At 34.2% G+C, this 23,795-nt stretch overlaps 1 protein-coding gene across 1 annotated transcript; it reads left to right on the top strand.

Moving 5' to 3' along the window:
- Window positions 1-9,079: 9,079 nt before the first annotated feature.
- Window positions 9,080-17,955, top strand: LOC149784073 (uncharacterized). Its single transcript, XM_089933199.1, has 4 exons — window positions 9,080-9,188; window positions 12,037-12,245; window positions 13,558-13,707; window positions 15,957-17,955. The coding sequence occupies exons 2-4, from the start codon at window positions 12,044-12,046 to the stop codon at window positions 16,118-16,120; spliced, it is 516 nt and encodes a 171-aa protein (XP_089789325.1). The 5' UTR covers window positions 9,080-9,188; window positions 12,037-12,043; the 3' UTR covers window positions 16,121-17,955.
- The last annotated feature ends 5,840 nt before the right edge of the window (window positions 17,956-23,795 follow it).

Genomic DNA, 23,795 nt, shown 5'->3' with positions numbered 1-23,795 from the left:
GTGTCATTATCCTTCGCTTCAGAAGGAAAGAAAGCATGCAAGAACTGGAGGATAAAGGAGTAATAGAGAAATCAACTTAACCTTGGGCATCACCCATTTTGCTGGTTAGATCGAATAATAGCCAGGTTAGACCATGATTACAGACGATTGAATGCAGTAACTGTTAGTGATGTTTTTCCTTTGCACCGTGTGAAAGATTGCTTGGATGCAGTTGCTGGAGCAGATTCCTTCTCAACACTGGATTTTACCTCAGGGTATCACCAAATTCCAGTAAGGGGTGAAGAAATTCCAAAGACAGCTTTCGTCACCAAGTATGGACTCTTTGAATACAAAACTATGCCCATGGGACTTACTGGAGCCCCAGGTACTTTTCAATGCCTTGTTGAGTTAGTACTTCAAGGACTTCAATGCAAACCTGTCTAATTTACTTTGATAACATCATTGTTTTTGGGAAAATCTTTGAGGAACACATGTGTCGATTTGAATAATTGTTGCAAAGAATACAAAATGGTGGATTAAAATTGAAGCCAGATAAATGTAATTTACTACAAAATGAGGTGGAATTTTCGGGTCATATTGTAAATAAAGAAGAAGTAATACATTGCCTAGGAAAGATCATGAAAATACTAGAATGGCCGACACCAACAAATCTAACAGAGGTACGACAAATATTAGGGATGGGAAGTTTATATCGCCGTTTTGAGAAACATTTTTCCAAGATTGTACTCCCTTTGGTGGAACTGACACACAAGGGGAAATCTTTTCAGTGGACACCATTATGTGATGAAGCATTTGAACATCTAACGACAGCACTTACAAGTCCAGATATCATGGCTTATCCTTTATCTACTTATGAGTTTATTTTTGACACCGATGCCAGTGATGTGAGAATAGGTGCTGTTCTCAGTCAGTACCAAGATGGGAAGGAAAGAGTGATTGCCTTTGCCAGTCGAACTTTAAACCGAGCAGAGAAAAATACTGTGCAACGGACAAGGTACTAATAGCAGTGCGTTATATTGCTGAGTATTTTTGACAATACCTTTTAGGCAGAACCTTCAGAGTCAGTACAGACCATCAATTTTTTCGTTTGGCTATTCAAACTGAAAGGACCGCAGGAACGGATAGCTAGATGGATTGAAATCCTATCAGCATATAACTTTACAGTGGAATACCGTCGTGGCACCAATCATGGCAATACAGATGCTCTCAGCAGGTGTCCTAACCCCCGTGATTGCAACTGTGATGATGCTGATATGATGGAACCTTTGCGCTGAGAACCATGCAGGATTTGTAGGAAAAGAGAAGACAACATGATGAGATATTTCTCAGCAACAAACATATTGGGTCCTAAGCAGGCAGATGGTCTTCAGATTGATAATTTATAAGAAACTACAGATGATCATCTGCTAGCTGACAGCCTGACTGTTAATGATGTAAAACGAACAATTGATGGGTTCCAATCAGGTAGAGGGTCCCACTGTCAGGAATGAACAAGAGAGTGAGAATTTAAGAACTGTGAAAACCAGAGCTCGATACAGAAAGGATTCAAAGACAATGTTAGTCCCTGAAGAGGAGAAGGAAGATCAATGCAGAAAATAGAATAAGTCAGACAGCTGGATACCATAGGCGGGAAACTACAGTATGATGAAACTACAATAGCTACACTAAGAGAATGAAGATATAGGTCCAAACATGAAGGCAAAACAAGAAGAAGTAGAAGAAAGAAGAAAAACAATCAATTGCAGCAATTACTGTTTTGAGTCCAGCATCTCGACACTATTGGTTATTATGGGATATCTTAGAACTGCATGATGGGTTTCTGTTTAAGAAGTAAATCAGGAAATATGACATGGGAGAACATTTATAATTCATTGTTCCTTGGGTACAAATCAGGGATATAATGTTTCACATGCATGACTCTGTGTTTTCTGGACACTTAGGAATAAAGAAAACGCGTGAGAAAACCCTTCACAGATTTTACTGGTATGAAATGCGGGAAGACATTAAGATCTGGGTAATGAAATGTGATATTTGTGCTGCAAATAAGAAACCCAACAAGAACCTAAGAACACCGTTGGGTAACATGGCAGTTGGATCACTCTTGGATAGGTTGGCAACATATATTTTGGGGCCTTTACCTCAGACACCTAGTGGAAACCAGTACATTCTGGTTGCAACTGATCATTTTACCAAATGGGTCGCAATATTTGTAGTACCTGACCACACTGCTGAAACATGTGCACAGACAATACTGGAGGAGGTTATTAGCAGATTTTGAGTCCCTTTGACCATACATTCTGATCAAGGTCGGAACTATGAAAGTGAAATTTTCATAAAGTTGTGCCAGATGTTAGAAATACGGAAAACTAAAACAAATGTTAGAAATCCAAGATGTAACGGACTAGTAGATAGGTTCAATCGTACTATTCTAAGGATGATCAAAGCCTATTTGAGTGGACAGCAAGAAGACTGGGATTTGTTTAGCGGCTGCTTATCGAGCAACACCACGTGAGTCAACAGGTTTAACACGAAAGTGACTGATGTTAGGAAGAAAAGTAAGGTTGCCTGCATAACTTGCATTTGGATATGCGCATAACAAGACAAGAGGGAATTTCACAAGCTATGGTGAGTATGTGGATCTGATTAGAGAATTGATGCTTCATGCTCATCACGTTGCCAGAAAACATTTACAGTCTGCAGCAAGACACCAGGAAGACTTGTATGATGCCAACGTGTCTCAGAGTACTTACCAGCCAGGAGATTTAGTGTGGTCAATAGCTGATGGTAGGAATACAGATGTGTCCTCAAAGTTGCAGAACATGTATGATGGACCATATGTTGTCAAGCGGACACTAAGTTGTTTAAATTCTCTGATAGAACTGTATCTATATGGGAGAGAAAAACTTGTTCATCACAACAAACTGAAGAAAACAACAGGTGACCCCCCCCCCAAGTTGGACGATGAAGGCTTCCAGAATGGCGGTCCTGGAATCAAGAACTGGAAAAAACATTAGTTGTTAAAGACACAGGTCATAAATGATGACAGAGCTGGTTGTGAAGTAGTAGTTTGATATCAAATTCGAAGAGTTAGTGCAAAGACTATAAATTTGAACAAAACATGGTTGGAAAAAAAGAATAGTAATGATAATGCTAAATAACGATTATAATGTTAAGGTCAAAAGATTGGCACAGGCAGCTCATTAAATTTACCTTAAAGATTGATTTTCATATTTTTACTTTGATTACAAGGTCTATGTTATTCTTTTCGTATCTTTATATTATTTATTGTCTGCTAACTGATGATGCATTATCTGTTGGCATTTGTCAAACTTTATGAAACATACAATTATTTTGGCCAGTACAGGCATACAACCAATGTTTGAGGTAGATTGTGCTATTAATGGCACTTTTTTCCACTCCATATTCACGCATTGCATTTTGTTGGCATATCTTTAATATTGTTGTAAACTACACTGATATTTGATTTTAAAATATCATGCATGCATAACTGATTTGGCTCACTGCTCTGAAGTTTGCCAATTATCTGTTCAGCTTAATGTGAAATATCATGCATTGTAAACTTTAATTTTAACAGTAAATTATCAGTCAGTAAATTTAATACATTATATACATATTCAACTCTTCTATAATTGCTTATATCAGGATAGCAACACGAGTTTTTATATTAACATATATGCCATTTAAGGGACAGTTCAACACCTCAAAATAAGTTACTTCATACAGATGTAAACAAAAATGTTTATTTTACAATATGTAGTCTGAAATGGGTTTATATGATCACAATAGGTATGCAAATTTGTTTCTTTTAACAGTCATATTCAGTTAAGTATTGAATAATGAATAATTTAATTTAGCATTGTCACATAGACCCATTTTATGCATATAACTATACATTATTCGTTGTTTCAAGCAAATTAAATAGACAAACGTAACATGAAAATCAGGTGACCCAGTTTTTTTATGCAAAGTGCCAGTAGTTTATTTTTGAATCCTCTCTGCATTTAAAAGGTGCATTATAAAGTTATTTTGTTTAAATATCTCACAGGCTGCGCGCTGATCAATATGAAACAAATAATGTAACACAAACTTTAAAAATGCATTTATCTGCAAACAACAAACAGTTAAGATAATGCCTTCTAAGCTGATATCTCGAGTTTTCCAAATAACATGGAATTTTCGTCACAGTGGCGGGAAGTATCAAGGTGCCCAGTTATGTTATAATGCATTTGCTTTCCTAAATTTGGTTGTATGTGAAGGTATTGCTATAAGATGGAATATTCTCAGACAGCTAAAGGTATCTACTTTTTCTACCTGAATCTGTTTCTGTGACATCGATTTTATTCTTTAAATTGTGGACACAGGTAGAGCTATTTTGCATTCATATCAATCCTCACATAGACTGTTCATTAAATATCAATGACGTTGAATCAGACATCTAGCTGTTATATTTCTGAATTATGTGAATTGCTATTGTGTCAACAGTATGTTTGCATATGGCACGTGTTTTTATATGTTATAGAATCGTTGTTCTCGCTTTCTGCTCATTTAAATCTTGCAAAAGAAAATTCGTGACCACTATAAATATCCCCTGCTTGTCATATGACCCTAACCTTTGACAGCTTCTGGGATGTATTATAGAAGCGAAGTGTAATACATTCTGAAGATTGGCAGAAAGCGAGAACAACGATTATATAACATATAATAGCACGTGCCATATGCAAACATGCTGTTAAAAACAGAAATAGCCTAGTTTAAAAAAGCATCACCAATTTTATTAAAATTAAAATTATAACAAGCTCCTTAGATACCTGCAATGACACGCACTAACAATCTAACATACACACTAACATAAATCTAACATAAATCTACCATCTTGGCCAGCGAAAATGGGGCTATGTATTATGCTTCAGTGAAGAGGCTAATGAAATAAAAGCTATCTAAAAGTTAACGTGTTGTTACTGAAACCTGCTGATAATATGAGAGAGAAAAAGAGAGTAAATTAAAATTATAATGCTTAATTGATCATGGTTGGGTATTTATCGATGTGTACATTTTACCTACTCACTCATAAAGTAAGGCAAGTCCAAAGTGATTTGGTAATAATTTACTCATCTGTAAATACCCAACCATGATCAATTAAGCCTATAGTAGAGGTATCAAGAATACCGCTTCAATTATATCAATATAAATGAACCTCACTTACCATGTTGTCACTTTCAAATAATGGTTCTCAGGAAAATCTTTAACAAATACAATATCTCTGTACTATTATGTAAGATACAAATACAGGACCTGCCGTTGACCGCTCTCCATAGTAGGCAGTAGACGGATGTATATAACCTCAAAAAATAATATAAATGCCAATATGTCTTAGTTTGCTTTCGATCCGTCAACTAGTCTAGATTATTGCCATCTTAATATGCCATAGTAATTATCTATTTGTTTTGCATAGTTATCACGTGTTGATGTTGTTAATACTTCAATGATTTACCTTTGTTCTGTGGGGTGAGGAGGTTAGTGGGTTCTTGAGTGAACAAGTGCAATATAAATCTCGGGTCATTGTTTCAATTAAAGCACTCTGACCAGTTTTAGCTATATGTTGTACCATTAGGAGAAATGTTAAGAAATAATTGATTAGCTCGCACTTATATGACGATAACGAGTCTCTCTAGCTAACTTTGTCCCAAAACACTATCGTTATTATTATCACGGGTCACATTCCTAAATATCGTGTAGTGTTTACAATATTGATTTTTCTTACTCTACCCTGGTATGAGAAGTTTAATTTGCCACGGTGGCTACAATTCGGTTTACACTCAGTTTTTGTAATAGGGTTCATGCAGGAAGAAAAAAAAAACGGAACATAATTGACATTCTGAAGGATGAGCCGAAGTGGCTTATGACTAAAAGCACCATAGGTTGCATTTAATCAAATGATATGAAGGAATGGCACCGGTGGCTTACAGTAAAGAGCACAGGACAATTAATCGATCGAAACAGGAAGGCTTTGCGCTGTTATTTACCCTGAAGGAAAATCAAGGCTGATAAAATATCTATGGAACTTGGTCAAAACATATAAAATAATTCCTGAAAATTAATGTATTATCCTCCGGATATCAGTTTGCTTAAACATACATACATACATACATACATACATACATACATACATACATACATACATACAGACAGACAGACAGACAGACGTACACACTTACATACATACATTGATGAATCTTTATCTATAGTTTTATTACGAAAACAAAACAGCCAATTGAACAACCGACCGCATTACCTAATGCCCCCATGTTACGTTGCACTATACTTGATTCGCCATATATATGAGGGCCGTTTTGTGAATGAGTATATGGCTGTTAACAATGAATACTGTAAGCATGTTTGACTTGTTTCATGAAATACAAAAAACCGTGGTCACTTCTATACCATGTCACTTGGGACAGTGAGCAGAACATCGTCAATTTTAATGCTTTAGACATGGAGACTACTTAGAATTGGACTAGTATTATAAAAAGCATTCGCTTTGTGACTTAACAAATGCATATTTGTGTTGAGAATTCTCTAGACAGATTTGGAGAGGGAAGGAGAAGACACATGTTAGTTTCTTCATAGAGGTGAGAATCTCAGAACAACTATGTGATTTAGATTACAAATACTCTCGTTTGCATGCTGCGATAAGAAAAATATCAAAATCTGTATATATACAATCTAGCTATACGTGACGAGGTTAACCTCGTTAATAAGACCTTTGACCTTTTTAAACGACTTCATCCCTCTGTTAAATGGTGGCAAATCATAGAACAATGCATTATGACAACATAAAATATATCCCTTCGTATAGGTCCTAACTTTCCGTAATGCAAATAGTTCCTACCACTTTGCAATGCAAATAGGTCATTACACTATGCAATGCAAATAAGTCTTAACACCATGCAATGCATATAGGTCCTAACACTAAACTAGGCAAATAGCTCCTAACAATAAGGCCCTCAAAAAGACCAAAACGCCAAGCAATGCACTAGTGAATCTGGTTAGAAGATTAACGTGAATCAATGTATAAACGATATCCGTGTTTTGTGCGTTTTCCATGAGCAAAAGTAATGAAAACCATGTACAATATGACCCCGATTTTATCGTTTCAACCTCAATATGTATGTCTTATGCTAAACAGCGCGGCCTTAGGAATATTTATTTTCCCTCCTGCATATTTGGGCAGATTTAGTTTCTGACCTCTACAGGAAAAGGTGACACAATCTTTTTATGAAATTCAAGAAAAGTAAACGATGCTACAATGACAAAGGAACACAATTGTAACATATATTATTTGCCGTAGAAGGACAATCACAGTCCCAATTTCAAACTCATGTCTTTCAGAGCCTCTAATAAGTGGAGAGTAAATCACACTTGTAAATGTGTTCACTTGATTTCTAATGCCATACATACTGTTTACCATAGGGTAAGATATTCTGTTTTAAAACTAAAACTTCAAGAGAACCATAACCTGCATACACATAAGTGAGAGCTGCTACGCACAGGTAAAATGAGTACGCGATGCCACACGTCGTCGGAAAGGGTAATACAAAAAATAAATACATGAAAGAAGCCATTACTTGATTAATTCATTACCCATGCTTTTATCTTCTTTATGCATTGATTCAACTAATGAAGAACGAGTTAATATATTCCATTATTGTATCTAATATTCGCGATGATAAAGGGATACACTTTTGGAATCCCCAAGTGACGCGAATTTATATGTTTCAAACACACAAGCTGTGAACATTATCGAATCAATCAGCGTTAATTACGGAGGATAGCAGGCTATCTTGATAAGATAAACACTTGCAAACGATAAGCAAACAAATTACAGAAAGAAAAGATAAAGCATTGAGAAATTGCAGATCGTATATGAACATATTCCAGTTTCAGATCGATATATCATTTTAGGTGGAAATGTTTCTGCGAAATATTTCCAGTTTAATACATATCTCGCAGACTTCTTCCAAGGACGGTCACCGTGTATTGGATGAATTATATTCCACTGCTAAATAGTGCATAACTTTACTGCTATGATAAATGCAGGTTGACCATATAAGCCGATGTTCAGCATTGATTGTTTTGTCAATCGATATCTCAGAATATAAGAATGTCTAAAGCCAGATCATGACCTATTGTATTGCTCATCTGGCAAATTCTTAGCAACGTTTATACCAGATGCAGTAGTATTTGTTAACAATGCCTCTAGTACTTGAAATGCTGCAAAGCTGGATCGAAGAACAGCAAATACCACACACATTATTGATACATGTACGTGCTTCTTTTCTTAATGACCTTAGTCATATTCTACTAAGTGAGCGTGTTATTCATTAACTTGAGATGAAAGAGTGGAAATGTTTGCAAATGTTATATAGTCATTAAGGTTATGAAAGTGTTTCGAACCTTTCATGATTCGTACCCAAAAGAGTGCCTGAGATCCTGTTATTGTTTCTCGTATAAGAAATGGTCAATGCAAAGGATATTAAAATGGGGTATAAATAACATGACATTTTTTTTCGACCAAAATAAAATAAAGATTAGAAACTACGTGAAGAATGCAATATTCATTTTTTTTCTTCCATTTGACATATGAATTATTAGTGTATTCACCACAACTAATGAGATTGTCTACCAACCCTCCCCTTTAACCTTTGAAGGATTATATTGTTTAGATATATTGTACGCCAAGGTTTATCGCTGAACGACAATCTTATGAAATGATTGGTTGTAGCAATTGCTTTAAGTTCTTACATATTTGTTAGTTTTAAAGGTCGCTACGTGCAAGTGGCATGCATAATAAGTATCCAACAATACCGCACCCAATACAAACATTTCAAAAACATGTTCAAACGCATTTCAACGAATGTGGGGTATTGCGTACGCTCCAATTTTAAAGCAGTGTATTGCATTTATTTGTGTTGTTGGTTGCCCATAGATTCTCGCGCCATTTCCTTTTTTCTTATATCTATAATATATATATATATATATATATATATATATATATATATATATATATATATATATATATATATATAAGAGCTTCGTCGTGCGGAGTGGGATCACAGGACATATCGAGAAGAAAAACTTGACCAGTACAGTTTTAAGCGAACTAAACGGTAAGCCATTTCCATTCCGAATTTATTGATAGTTTCCAATAATTTAAAAGATTTGCTATTTGATAATTATCATCTGTAAATATTTGTGAGTTGACAGAAGATAATGCAAACTAATTTGGATATGAACTACTTTTTGTATTATTCAAAAAGCAGGTTATATATAATAGCTTTCTAAATAGGCACGATTGTCCTTTGCTGTGACAACAATGCTCATTTGGGGAGTAAAATGTGACTTTCTTTCTGTAATCAAGATCTGGAACAAATACATGACATATGGGACCTCATTTCGATCTCTTTGTCTCCTTCTCTCTCTACACACATATACACACACACACACACACACACACACACACACACACGCACGTGCGCACGCGCACGCACACACACACACACATACACACACAACTATATTAATATACATTATGCATGCCATATTCATCAGAAAGATACAAATGAAGTTTATATTCACGTGAGATGTACATATCAAATATGAGCTTATCATTCATTATTGATGCTGTAATATGGGTTGTCCTGGATCGGAAATCAGCTGATAAACCTGTATTATAATGCAGGATGAGGGTTTTGTCCATAACATGATTGTGGTATAACTGTACAAAAACGAATATAAATAACTCGAGGCAGGAAAATAAATAAAAAGAAAGTCGCCAGAATAATGTCAGGAGCAATAAGATCACACAACTCTTGGCGAATGAATCAGTGATTTGTCTTCATTTACAACCGATTCAAGACATTGTTTTCTATTATATCTGTTCTTCCGGACATCAATGACTGCACGCTAAAAATTATAAAATTAATAACTACAAAACAGTAAATGATAGAACAACCAAGACTCCAGTCGGTTACTCGAGTATATAAAACACTACATCCTGATACTAGTAAAGTCAAATACATTTACATTTTTGAAACAATATTAAGGAATTAAAACTGAATGTATATATTACCAGCGAAAATGGTATTTACTTTGTCTCTGGCTATTTCGGCAAATTGTACATGAGGTAACCGAAGAAATATGTATGTGATCCAATGTTATAAAGATGTGGTCTAAACAGGAACACAATTTCAGATGTTATAAACCCAAAAATATCTGCCACTAAGCAACATATATTAATTTATTATCAGAAGACACGTTACCATATGAAAAGAGTATTCAGACTTGAGACAAAGCATATTATCCTAAAACTAAAAACGGCCCACTGAGTATGCTTTTTTCGAACAGGTTGCCATCGAACACGCTCTGACATATTCCCGGAGAGAGTATTATCCTTGAAAAATATCATATGAAATATACACATTCATTAGATGGTATATCCTGTCTCAGGCAATGTCGTTAAGGGTAATTATTTGTATTGACACAATTAAATTATTTGACTTAGAAAGTATTGTCAAGTCTGATATCTGAAGCATTCTTGAGATTTTGTATTATGAAAACAACTACTCGGGATTATGGTACGCGAATGTGAATAATAGCATGCACTAAATGAAACCGTTGGTTTCCATTATATACCTTATGTTGATTCCTGTAAGTAAAAAAAGTCATATATTTAAGGTTAAAAATGCACACTTCTCAATACCTGTTTGCAATATTTTAAAGTGTATTGACGAGCACAAAACGGATAAGACCGCTCCGGTAGCATAGTGGTTAGGGCGTCCGCCTCGGATGCGTGAGGTCACGGGTTCGATCCTGGCTGAGCCATATCAAAGACTTACAAAAATGGTACTAACAACTGCCTCGCTTGGCGTTCAGCATTAAGAGGTTAGGTTTAGGACTGGTAGGCCTGGTGTCAGGACAATGTGACTGGGTGGGACATCATGCTACATGTCTGCGGCATGATGTCCCAGTGCTAGGCATCACTATGAACTGTCACACTGCAGACACCGTAGCGATATCACTGACTTTTCTTTTAAACCTACGTTAAAAAATCTAAATCACACACACAGACACACAGACACACACACACACACACACACACACACATATATATATATATATATATATATATATATATATATATATATATATATATATATATATATATATATATATATATATATGCATGTATGTATACCGCTATAAGGAAGGCCAGGATTAGTCAAAATAGTCACGTGACTACACACACACACACACACACACACACACACACACATATATATATATATATATATATATATATATATATATATATATATCATTAATAACGAATGCAAAATGCTAATTATTTATTATCGTTAGAATCGTTTTACTTCTTCGAATGAATCAAAGATTGTAAATGTTTTCAAAATATGTATTGCTCCCAATGTTTGACTCCTCAATTTTGACTAATTCTGGCCTTCCTTGTAGCGGTATACATCCTGTCATTTGATTTATTTCCTCATGCAATAAAACAGATATTCATTTATTTGAGAAAATGATAGACTAGGTTTTCTTTTCTTAGGACATTGGCTTTTGTTAGTGAGAAAGATTATATATTAATGACGCCAACGTTTGTTTAGTCTATATACGAATTGGCAAACTTTTGCTGTAAAATAAATCACCTAATTTTGCAATATTCATTTTGAAGAAGTTTGTTAAAGGGATTAAAGAATGTTACGTCAGGGTGAAGTGCAAGTGTCATATAAACTAGATTTTTGCAAAATACCGGAAACGTGGATACAGCTCGGTGTATCCCGTATGTCGAAAGTATGAAGGGAGAACAGTTTACGGTTCCCAACTGGGTAGATCTAGAGGGATGACATGGATAATTAAAAAATGACGCAATGTAGATCAGTTTATTCCAAGAAAATTTAACCAATTAATAAATACTGTAATTGGAATCTTCATATTTTACAGGTGCATCATGGGAATGATAGGTTATGTTGCAGTGGTATGCGCAGGCGCATCCCTGTTATTCAGCATCATAGCAATTGCCATGCCATACTGGGTTTACTCTGAATCAAGTTCATGGAAATACTACTTTGGATTGTGGACCGCGTGCAGTGAACCTAAAACGTCTGGTCGAAATGCGTACACTGAATGTGGAAGTATTGTAATAACAAGGGGTGAGAATTATGATAAATACATACATGGTTACTTATTCAAATGCCTGATCTAAAATGTCTATGAATATATGTGTACAAAATTCGCCAACGGCATGTATCGGTATTGTAACCAATAATGGTTAGACCTATGAGAATTGACAAACAAATTCATGAAAGAATACTTTCTATATATATATATATATATCTATTTATCTATGTATCTATCTATGTATTTATATATCTATATACATATCTATCTATCTATCTATCTATCTATCTATCTATCTATATATATATATTATCTATCTATCTAACTCGCTCTCTCTCTTCTATATGTCTGTCTGTCTCTCTCTAGCCCCCTCTATCTATCTCTTATCTATCTAACTATATATATCTATATCCCTCTCTTATCTATCTATCTATTTGCAAAAGATGTTCAAGATTTGATAAAACATTATGATCAATAATTCAAAACGTCATATTTTAAATAAAATATTCATATCACGAAATAGCTGGTTTGAGACGGATTTCAGACATCTGCGTTCTTCTCTTGATTTTTTTTCTCCTAAACACAACCAAATATAATTATATCTTGCCCCCATTGGATTTATAGAAACCTTGCCAAACACAGTACGTGCAAGTCAATTTACCACATCACAAAGGAATTGAAGTGGGGAGTAAAATGTGACTTTCTTTCTGTAATCAAGATCTGGAGCAAATACATGACATACGGGACCTCATTTCGATCTCTTTGTCTCCTTCTCTCTCTCTCTCTCTCTCTCTCTCTCTCTCTCTCTCTCTCTCTCTCTACACACACACACACACACATATACACACACACACGCGCACGTGCGCGCGCACGCACACACACACATAACCTTCCCCGAATAAAATGTGCATTGAAATTTCAATTACATCATTTTCATCTAACACCTTGATCATATATAGTTTGTTTTGGAATATTTTGGAAGTTAAGGCAACTTTAAATACAATGCTGGTGTTAAAAATCTGCAAGGGATAAGAATAATCGAATTCTCGGAGAGCTCGTATTTAGGATGTGAAAAAAGTAGGTCACTTTAAATTAAATATAGAAGCATGCCGCTATCGCGTTATAAACCGATTTTACAGAACTTTCAAGACATTTGAGTTGACTAACCTGTTGCACTTTCCGCTATGATCGATATATATACATACATATATATATATATATATATATATATATATATATATATATATATATATATATATATATATATCAGATTGGAATGTAGCGTCAGTTGTGCCATCTCAAACTTCTTCGTATTTATAATGACTTTATAATGAACGTTTCTAGATTTGAGCTACATACAAGCAACCAGAGTGGTGGAGATGATTGGACTCCTACTTGTGGCTGGAGCTGTAATAACCGGTGTTCTCAAGTTGTTCGTCATGAAGGACAATACAATGGTCATAGTTATTGGAGGATTATTAGCATTGGGAGCCGGTAAAAATATTCATACATATGCAATTGATCATAACACACTGCTCATATTTACAGTCTATAATAAGTGTAATTTATGTATTAGATTTTTATCAGTCGTTACGAACACTTTTCGCTATATATTTAACGCTATGCTTATAGATCCATTTGTCTACTCGTGCAGGTATATATTGTAGGATGTAAGAATGGTGGTCAGGTCGATTGAGTGAATGAAATGAAAATAGCTTTCTATGGTTGTGTGGGAGCCATTCTGCATTACATCTACTGTCGCAAAACTCCAATCGAAGAACAATGGAAAGTGAACATTTCTGACATTACGTATACAAACTTTAAAACTTTGAAAGCAAGTACATAGCATGTTCCATGTTCTCTCCATTTCTAAATTTTCTTACCCGTAATATGATATATTTAAAGTTATGTCATATATTAATCGTGTAGGCTCATATTTTGCACGTCGTACTTATGTAAATAGTGCATGTAGTTGTTATAGAAAAACTAAAGAAACTGTTAAAATGCCCTCATTTCTGAAGAAACACTTGCAGCATTATACATAACAACAACTGAGCAGTATATATATATATATATATATATATATATATATATATATATATATATATATATATATATATATATATGTTCCTAAAATGACTGAATTTATTAAAGAACGATTTCAATTTCTTTATTTGACATAACATTTATATGTGTAAAATGCTATCACGTTAACTCACGGAGGGTGATAAATATTTACCCAAATTAAACGAAATTAAGGTTTTTATTAAACTGTTTTGCAATGATCTTGATATGACACGAGAAAGCGATAACTAAACTTCATACAAGTTATGAAAACTCACTATATAGTAAAGTTTTCGACCCATTCAAATAGAAACTTCAGGAAATCCAGTTGTTTCACGTTCGAATGGTTTCGAAACTAACACTGAGTTATTGCCCTTTACGTAAACAATATGTTTCCCTCACGCAGAGATTTAACCGGTTTTGAGTAAACAAATGTAAGTTTTCCATACTCTGACAATATCAATCCATCTGATAGTCATTATTCAGCATTGATACGAACTAGTTAAGCAATTACTGCGTGTTAGTCCAAGTACTGTGAAAATGCATTAACCAAAACTGGAAAGACACATTAAGGTGTATAGTTTTCATCGCCTGAAACGAATTTCATAGGTCTTAGCACATTAGATATTTCTGGGCATGTAAAACCAGTTGAATAAGTCTTATTCCTCATTTTCATTCGTTTCCGTACAAACAAGGTGTGCCTATTTTTTGTATCTAATCTTCAAAAGAAACCGTTCCAGAGAGACAATACATTAATAAAATACATCCAAAGTCAAATTCATCATGGCAGGTGTTAGATCTTCAACTTTAGCAGGTAATTTTGCGATTTTTTGGAGACTAACAGCGAAAAGCGTCCTGCAAATTGAATTAAATTCATAATGTACGGCATATGGAATGACTTAAAAATTGTCATGCATTGATCATATTTTAATAACCAAGTTTTCACGATGAAATGATTGATGCAGTCTATGAAAAGTTAAGTTGCATCGTTTCTATGAAACCCTCCTCTTTCATATATTAACGATCTATTGAGATCTGCAGTATTCCCCGTAAATCAAGAGACTAATTCTTTATAGTATGGGCCCTTCTTAAAAACATGAAATATCTACGTGGCGGGGGGAATATCGCAACGTTTTGACCAGATGAATAAAATAGACGGAACTGAAAAAATAAATAAAAATAGATTACTTCCTAAAAATTTATGCTCACAAGAAAAGGGTCGAAAAAGTAAACGGGAATATGTAATATATTTACATATTATAACGTATTGTTGCACGGTCTAGTCCCCATCCTCAGCATATTTTTGAATTCATAAAAGCATATATTTTGCTCTTTATTACAACCCTGATATAATATGCCAAAATATGCATCAATAACGTTTCAGTTTTTATTTCAATGTAATAGATAGGTGATCAGCCGTTTAAGAAGAAATAATCGAGATTTTGTTTGACAACAATTTAGTGCTTCAAGGTTAAACTCTATATAAATTCACATTCCACATTCTAGCATTTACCTTATATAAATGGGCCAATTGAATATATCTGTTTTTAATTAACATGTTAAGTCCATACTTAACATTAACTATTACATATTTATTATTTTCTATTCATTCTTTAAACATTATATTGATCAATTTATTAAGGTGCGTATAATCATGTATTATCCATCGTGTATTTCAGGAACCTTCATGATTAATGGCACTATCGTATTTGGGACTAATGCACACAGGCTATTTGAGAAAGAGGATACCTTTCACGCAGGATTTGCATTTGCTATCATATCGGGAGTGGTTGCACTAGCATCAGGGATCCTTTTCTTTATTAGCACTTCAAAATGCAACTGAAGCCAATAAAAGCCTCCATCTAAATTGCGTGCGTGTGAGGGAGAGAGGGTGTGGGGTGAAGCGATAATATACGACAGCTATATATTATATATTTCTTACATGCGACGAATAATGCCGAGTCTAATCGGTAGAACATACATGTCAACTAACAACTTGCTTTCAAGCAAGTTTATGAGTAACATATCTACCATTTTGCTTTCGTGTACGTTTTGCATTAGGCGGATTTCAAAAGCAAAATATTCTACTAGGATGCTAAGTGCTTTGAAATGTCACTTTTAAAGGTATGAAATCGCAACAAAAGATCTAAGAAAATAACAATCTTCTTGATGCTTCTTAATAACAGATTCATAAATTTTCCTGTGGCTTTAGTTAGTTTATGAAAATTCTATTGGAGATTTAATTGATTTTTGCTGCATTATTCGATCTTACTAGTTTTTGTATAGTTTCCACTGCATTTAAAACATCGGATTTCCGGGTGTTTCATTTGTAAAGGAAACTATTGACGAAGTTTCTGTTTAGCTTCGTGGAGCTGAAAACACTGTTTTCACGTGATATTTTAAGACGATTCAAAGTGGATGATATTTTGTTTATAATTTCAGCAATAAAACAAATAAACATAGCCCTTTTAATGTAGTTTATGTTACGTGATATATAGGAAATCGTTAACGCTGATCATTGTTGGGACAATGATGAGCTGAGATATACAGGAAAACGGAATGGGAATAAAAGAAAATAACAGATATCGTAGGTACCAGATTCTTCAAAACTGACGAGGATCTTGAAAGAAGCAATTGTATTGGCTTTCTTTGAAAGAGGCAGGTAATACTTTTAGATTTCCGTCTGTTGCAAATATTTCAAGAGACGGAAATGTTAATATATTTATATGTAGCATCATTTTGAAATTACCAATTTACAATTTAACCGAAATGTCACAATTATCAATCCATTATCCTAATTTAATTTTTTAATAACATTAAAGCCTTGATTTTCTGTGATGTCGTGGATACTTCATTATCCTATAATTTTACACGCATCTGACACACTGATTTAGGGATGCCTCGAAAACCAATCAAATTGTATCTCTGTGGCTTCTGGAAAGTTAAAAACAAGTTTCGTGTGATCTTCCGAGTGATGAAAAAAACAAACATATTTGATGTTGTCAGCATGTACAAAAGTAAAAATATCAGTTTCCACTCAGCACTGACCAAAATATTTATTTATGTACCATTATAAGATAATTTGCGTATGTGGTAAATGCAGTCGTAATAATTGCAATGGGGAATAGGTGAATTTTCTATTTAGCGTAAATTACTTTTACTATAAATGAATTTCATAGATATATGAACATAGTGAAACTATTTTTTTCAGTCCTCCTTAATATCGAGAACGCGAGCAGAAAAACGAGTGAGACTGCAAAATTATGTTTGCCATTTCAATTTGAAAATTCTTATATGTTTGTACATTTTGAATATATATGTACACTATCAAATAAATATGAGTACTATCAAATCAATATATGTACTATCAACAAAATATGTGTACTAATAATTATAGGTCTACTATCAAATACATATGTATATTATGAATAAATAAGTGTACTATTAAATAAATGTGTACTATCAAGTAAATATGTGTACTATCAAATAAGTCTGTCTACTATCAAATCAAAATGTGTACTACCAAATAAGTATCTGCACTATCAAATAAATATGTGTACTATCGAATAACTATGTGCATTATCAACTAAATATGTGTATCGTCAGATAAATATGTGTACTATCAAATAAATAAGTGTACTAACACAAAAATATGTGTACTATCAAACAAATATGTGTACCATCAAATCAATATGTGCAATATCAAATAAATAAAAGTATTTAGCCATCATCTACTTAACATATATTAAAATGTTAAATACATATATACATACATACATACATACATACATACATACATACATACATACATACATACATACATGCATGCATGCATGCATACTTACGTGCGTGCGTGCGTGCGTGCGTGCGTACGTACGTGCGTACGTACGTACATCCACCCATCCATCCATACATCCATCCATCCATTCATGCATACATACATGCATACATACATATATGCATACATACATACATTCATACATACATACATACATACAAACATACATACATACATGCATGCATGCATGCATACGTGCGTGCGTGCGTGCGTACGTACGTGCGTACGTACGTACATCCACCCATCCATCCATACATCCATCCATCCATCCATTCAAGCATACATACATACATACCTACATACATACATACATACATATATGCATACATACATACATACATACATACATACATACATACATACATGCATGCATGCATGGGTGCACATGCATGCATGCATGCATGGGTGCACATGCATGTATGCATGCATACATACATACATACATACATACATACATACATACATACATATATTTGTCATGTTGAGAATAGTTATGGCCAACATATACAGCTGTCATTAATAAACTTTGCCCAAAAATGCATCTGCAGGTCAGTACATCCACACAGACTGGCGGCCTACTTGTTCTTAATGTAAAAGTTTACGTTTTAGGCAGGGGCCAATGAAGTGGGTATACATATTGCTGCTGATGAGGGGGAAATATGCTAAAAATAGACGGGCAATCCAGACAGTACAGATCCTGAATGTAGCCTTACTTATTTATTATTGAACTTAATGAACCAATCCTGTGAGAATTGCATGGTTCATAGAGATCCTATCTTAAACAGTGTTCATCATCATTTACCCAAATAATTTTACAACTTAGAATATCAGCCGATACACTTTTGACATTTGTTGAATGTTTCTGCTATATAAATTATATCGAGAAAAATAAAATGGCCACAGCAAAGAGCGCTTTCGATATCAATCAGGATATCTTTTTTATCCAATAGTTTAGATTCATGTAAAATGCTTTATAATGCGTTTACACGGCATTTCTTCCAACTTTTAATGTTTAGGGATAATATCTAACATCGCGTTTTGGGATCATAACACTACATCAGGGAAGAATGTTTCGCAAACTAAAACAACCAACAATTACTTTCCCAGTCATCGTACAACAAAAATATAAACAACCCATTTAAGATCACCTTGAAAAATGTTCGTAAGCTTCTTGCATATTCATTTGCTTGTATTTGTTTCAACCATTGAAAAGAAAACAAAACTCTTTTTTACAAGCCGTTTGAATCGAGGAAAGCCACAATGACTTCGCTTATGCATACGGTATTTTATTTATTTTATTTTATATTCGCTGTTTCCACATACTCCTAAAATCAATTATGAATGGTTTGTGCATATTTAATTCTGGGTCACTGCGCCGTGTGAATGACGTTATCAATAACTTTCTCCCACATATTAGTTAAAATGCGATGTAAAAAAACCTAAACAAAAACAATGCAACATAATAGGATTGTAAAGATGACACATATATATTTACATCTTAATCACACGTCATCAAAGGCCTAAATAGGATATTTTCGAGAAGTCGTTGTAAATTATAAGGATAATTAAATTGATATAAAGGTTTTGTAATGCAAAGTTATAGTGATATGATCCATAAAATAGTGGTTTTCGAGAACAGCTAAATGTTACCAGAAGAACTTGGTCATATAGCGGGATCCTAAAATCTCGTATAAGGACACTTTTTTGAATGTGCATTCACGGACGTGTGGTTTTAACTTTTTTATTTTCACTATTAACTGAAGGGTATAAGCAGCGTGTATACACAGTAATTTTACTTCTTGACGATACCGCAGCTCCGGTTAATTTGGACTCAAAGCTTCAAACTAGTTATCACTTTCCGAGTAAATGAAACCTGTTTACAGACGGAGGTACGTTTTCAGTGGTATTGTTTAATATTACGACACACATCCCGTTGAGATCCGTTCCGACATGGAGTCATTATAGAGTCGGTGAGATGTATATACTGATAAAGGTGAACAATTATTCATTTCGGAATACTTTTCTTACTATGTCTTCAGTCTGCTGAATCATTATATATTTTGTTTTTATATTTATTTGCCAGGAATCAATTAAATTATTTGTTTTATTACAACCGTTCTTTGTCATCATGTGATGATCTGATTTTTGTAACAGCGAATTTATTTCACAGATTGCATCTACTTTCTTTAAAAGCAGGCTTCATACTTGTCTGTTAATGGTTATAATATTTGATTTGTTAAGGCCTTCAGGTAATGGTCCTAAACCATCCCATTGTTGGGAACATTAGGACGCATCTTCGAGCCCCATTGGTGACCCCATTTATTTACTCTTATTAGAGGATATATTTTCCAGATTTATCTCTGCGATATATTCACAATCAACAATTCGTTGGATTGAGGCTAGGAAAACGTATAAGTGCATTTCATGTCATTATCATTAACTGTTGTTAATACAGCATTGTTTCCAATATGACTCGGATGCACGCTTGCTAATAACCAAACTATTTTAAAGACACTGACACCATACATGCATTAGTGACTTTATATATTTAATCAAATTACTAAATATTTGCACTAATCAGTCATTGCATATTATTGGTGTATGCTTCGAAAAATGTCAGCTTTCTTGCGAAATAGTTCTTAGCGGTCTTCTGAGACAGCTTTATCGATTATCGGGTAACACAATAAATGCTCCAACTCGGTATAGCTTGAAACCGTCTCGTGGTTGTGTAGTTTGGTGAGACACAGCTCGTGTTGTGGCAATATTAAATTTTGATACCTATATGTACCTTGGCAAACTGAGCGTTAATTCCTTTCTTAGCGAATGCACTAGCATATGGTTTGACATATACAGAGCATTTTAATAAACGCGCACTAGAGACTTTATAAAACTTATTCATAAATAAACACTAATGCAATTATGTATGGTCCTATACTAAGTAACATAAAGATGCACAACATTCTTGATGTATCACAGTGCTATTTTGTAAATTGGATATACAATATTTGCTTGTACCTGTGTTGAACTGCCATTGGCATTGTAAATCTATCCCAAACTAATAAACATTACCTGATGTTCCTCATCTTTATTACCTAAATTGGGTGACTAATTGATTGCCCAGATTGTGGTGAACATTTAAAGGTGTTGGATTCAAATAGATGCATTCAATCTATTAGGTTCACAGCACAAGCTTGGAAATCTGTTGAATTGGTTGTTTGTTCCTTGATTGAAATTGTCCCTTGCGGGGCCTGATTAGCTATCTCTTGTTATTGCCAAGTCAGAATATGTTGTAACAAATGCACAATTTGCAGGTGGATCCCTCATTGAGGATATAGTAGTCAGTGATAATAGGAACTAAAACTTGGCGGTTGACTTTACAACTTCTTATTTGTCAATATCAGACTATATTAATTGTAGCACAATGTGCCTAGTGTTAATATCCAGGACAATATAAACATGACTTCGTTGCATTTATTGTCCTAGCTAGTTAGAGATGTACTATCTGTACATATGTTCATTATATGTACAACGAGATATCCCTTGTTGTAATGTTTTTCTGTTTCTCCAGAGTCTAGTACACGGACTTGAAATATTCATGTTGATTATTTAGAGCTGATATGAAATGACGATGAGATTTTAGACATATGAGACCATTATAAATGGATTAGCATCAGGGCGGTAAGTGGAGAAACCGGTGGTGGTAGGGCCCATCAATAGATGGACTCTTTCCGACCTACCTAGCACTTTCGTACCGCCATCTAACCAGATGACCAGATAACTCATTAAGCGATATCGTGACTGGAAACCTGATCATGAATCATTGACGTTAGGACGAAGTCGAGACACCAGCTCCAAAAACTTGAAACAATGTGGCGTTTGTAACAAACCAGAAATGTTGACAAACTTGAGGTAAAATCAGTTTCGGTTTATCATATAACCGTCATTAAACTTAAATAAGGGGGTTTCTTGCCCCAAACCCTAGTTTGTATTTGACTACGACATAATTCTACAACCTCCATAGCCCACCTCAAGTTAGTTTAAAAAACCACGAAAACAATTGTATTGAGTCAACAAAATTTATTTTATTATCGTGTACTCGACGAGGACATGTTACTGAATCGTCACCGCCCTCAAACAAAATAGGAGTTTGATCTATAAATACCCCTTATACAAGACAACTCATACATTGCACACAAAACACCTGTTGAATATTACATGACATTTTATATAGAATTGTTAGAGATTGATAGAGATTCAATGTAGCAACACATCTAAATAATCTATTTCGCTAAATTCCACATCATAGTTTTATATTCCAGCGCTAGCGTTTTAATGCCATCAGAGCAGTATATCTTATCATCGAAATTGAAATTGACAATATTTTATTATAATAAAATTTGATTTTATTTTCATCATTTCAACATGTTCTTTAAACCATCTAACGCAGAACTATACTTATCAAATACTATTACCTTACCGACAATATTTGTTGTTATCCTCTTGGCTCGTGTCATAACCTTATTACTGTAGTATCATCAATTTTCACTGGGGACCAATATTCGTGGTTTTCGTTTAAATCCCCAACAAAAGGTGAGTCGCGTAGGTTGACCTCTCCTTCCTTACAGTGTTTCATTCCTGGAGATCAACACAGCTACTAACATTTGATAAATCAAGGTAAATACTGTAATCTGGTAACTAAATATTACTTTCACATATGTATGTTGTATTTTTTTAACCTTCTGAAACAAAAATTATAAATCATTTTATATTGGTTCAATGCCCACGTTTGATAACTAATCCGATAGCTGTAATTTTACACTCACTGGCTTAAATATATATCTGACATAAATAAGGATATAGAGAAAATAGAGAAAAACTATAAGCATACAAAAAGGTGTAATACTGGAAATGAAAGAAAATATAATATAAATTATCATTAATTAAATTCAATACTTATTCAAATCCACAATTCATTTGAGTACAACAGTTGTTGAAAAATTAAAGACTTTTGAAGCAGGTTTCATTTTATCCGCGCAGTTTTAATCCAAAATAACAATGATCCTGTAAAATACTATAACTATTTCTTGAAACACTATTATTAATGAAACATTATGTATATACACTAATTACAGCAGAGTATTAAAGCTCACATTTCACATATATTTGAACAAAGACACTGTATCAACATCGTTTCAACCAAATCTCACGGTACTCACAAATGCTTCTTAAGTAAATAATCTCGAAATTGCTGATTTAAACAAGTCTAGCTTTCTCAAAACAATTTATAATTAGGTACGATTTTCACTCATTGTCGCGTGGGCTGCAGTTATTCATTCAGCGTGAATTGGCTTGATTAATGAGTTACAAGACTTACTAATAATGTGCACTGAACTCCACCAGTAGCACCTTTTCCGTAATGGATTCCATGATCTGTTTAGCATACCACTTGCGGAAGTGTGACTTTAATCCTTATTTGCACTCTTTATTTACTGTCAAGACTAAGGGTTGAAGTCAGTATGTATAAGTATGTACCCAGGAGTGTTTCCACTGTACTTCAATTTAGTTAGCATCTCCACACATTGATGGACTCTAAGCACATCAAATACTGCCCTTTCCTTGCTGATTTAATTGCGCAATTGGCAATGTCATGTTTTGGTCGCACATGGAAAGATGACATTAT

The sequence above is a fragment of the Sinohyriopsis cumingii genome, chromosome 14 (genome assembly GCF_028554795.1).
Source record: "Sinohyriopsis cumingii isolate HCF-2022 chromosome 14, ASM2855479v2, whole genome shotgun sequence".
Taxonomy (NCBI): domain Eukaryota; kingdom Metazoa; phylum Mollusca; class Bivalvia; order Unionida; family Unionidae; genus Sinohyriopsis; species Sinohyriopsis cumingii.
The sequence above is the reverse complement of the archived record's forward strand: the minus strand, read 5'-3'. Positions and strand labels throughout refer to the sequence as shown.

Excerpts from the sequence above, each read along its gene's own strand:
- LOC149784073 (XM_089933199.1), top strand. The coding sequence starts at position 12,044 with ATGGGAATGATAGGTTATGTTGCAGTGGTATGCGCAGGCGCATCCCTG. Across the intron at positions 12,246-13,557 it reads AAGTATTGTAATAACAAGGG|ATTTGAGCTACATACAAGCA; the intron begins GTGAGAATTATG and ends GAACGTTTCTAG. Across the intron at positions 13,708-15,956 it reads ATTATTAGCATTGGGAGCCG|GAACCTTCATGATTAATGGC; the intron begins GTAAAAATATTC and ends CGTGTATTTCAG.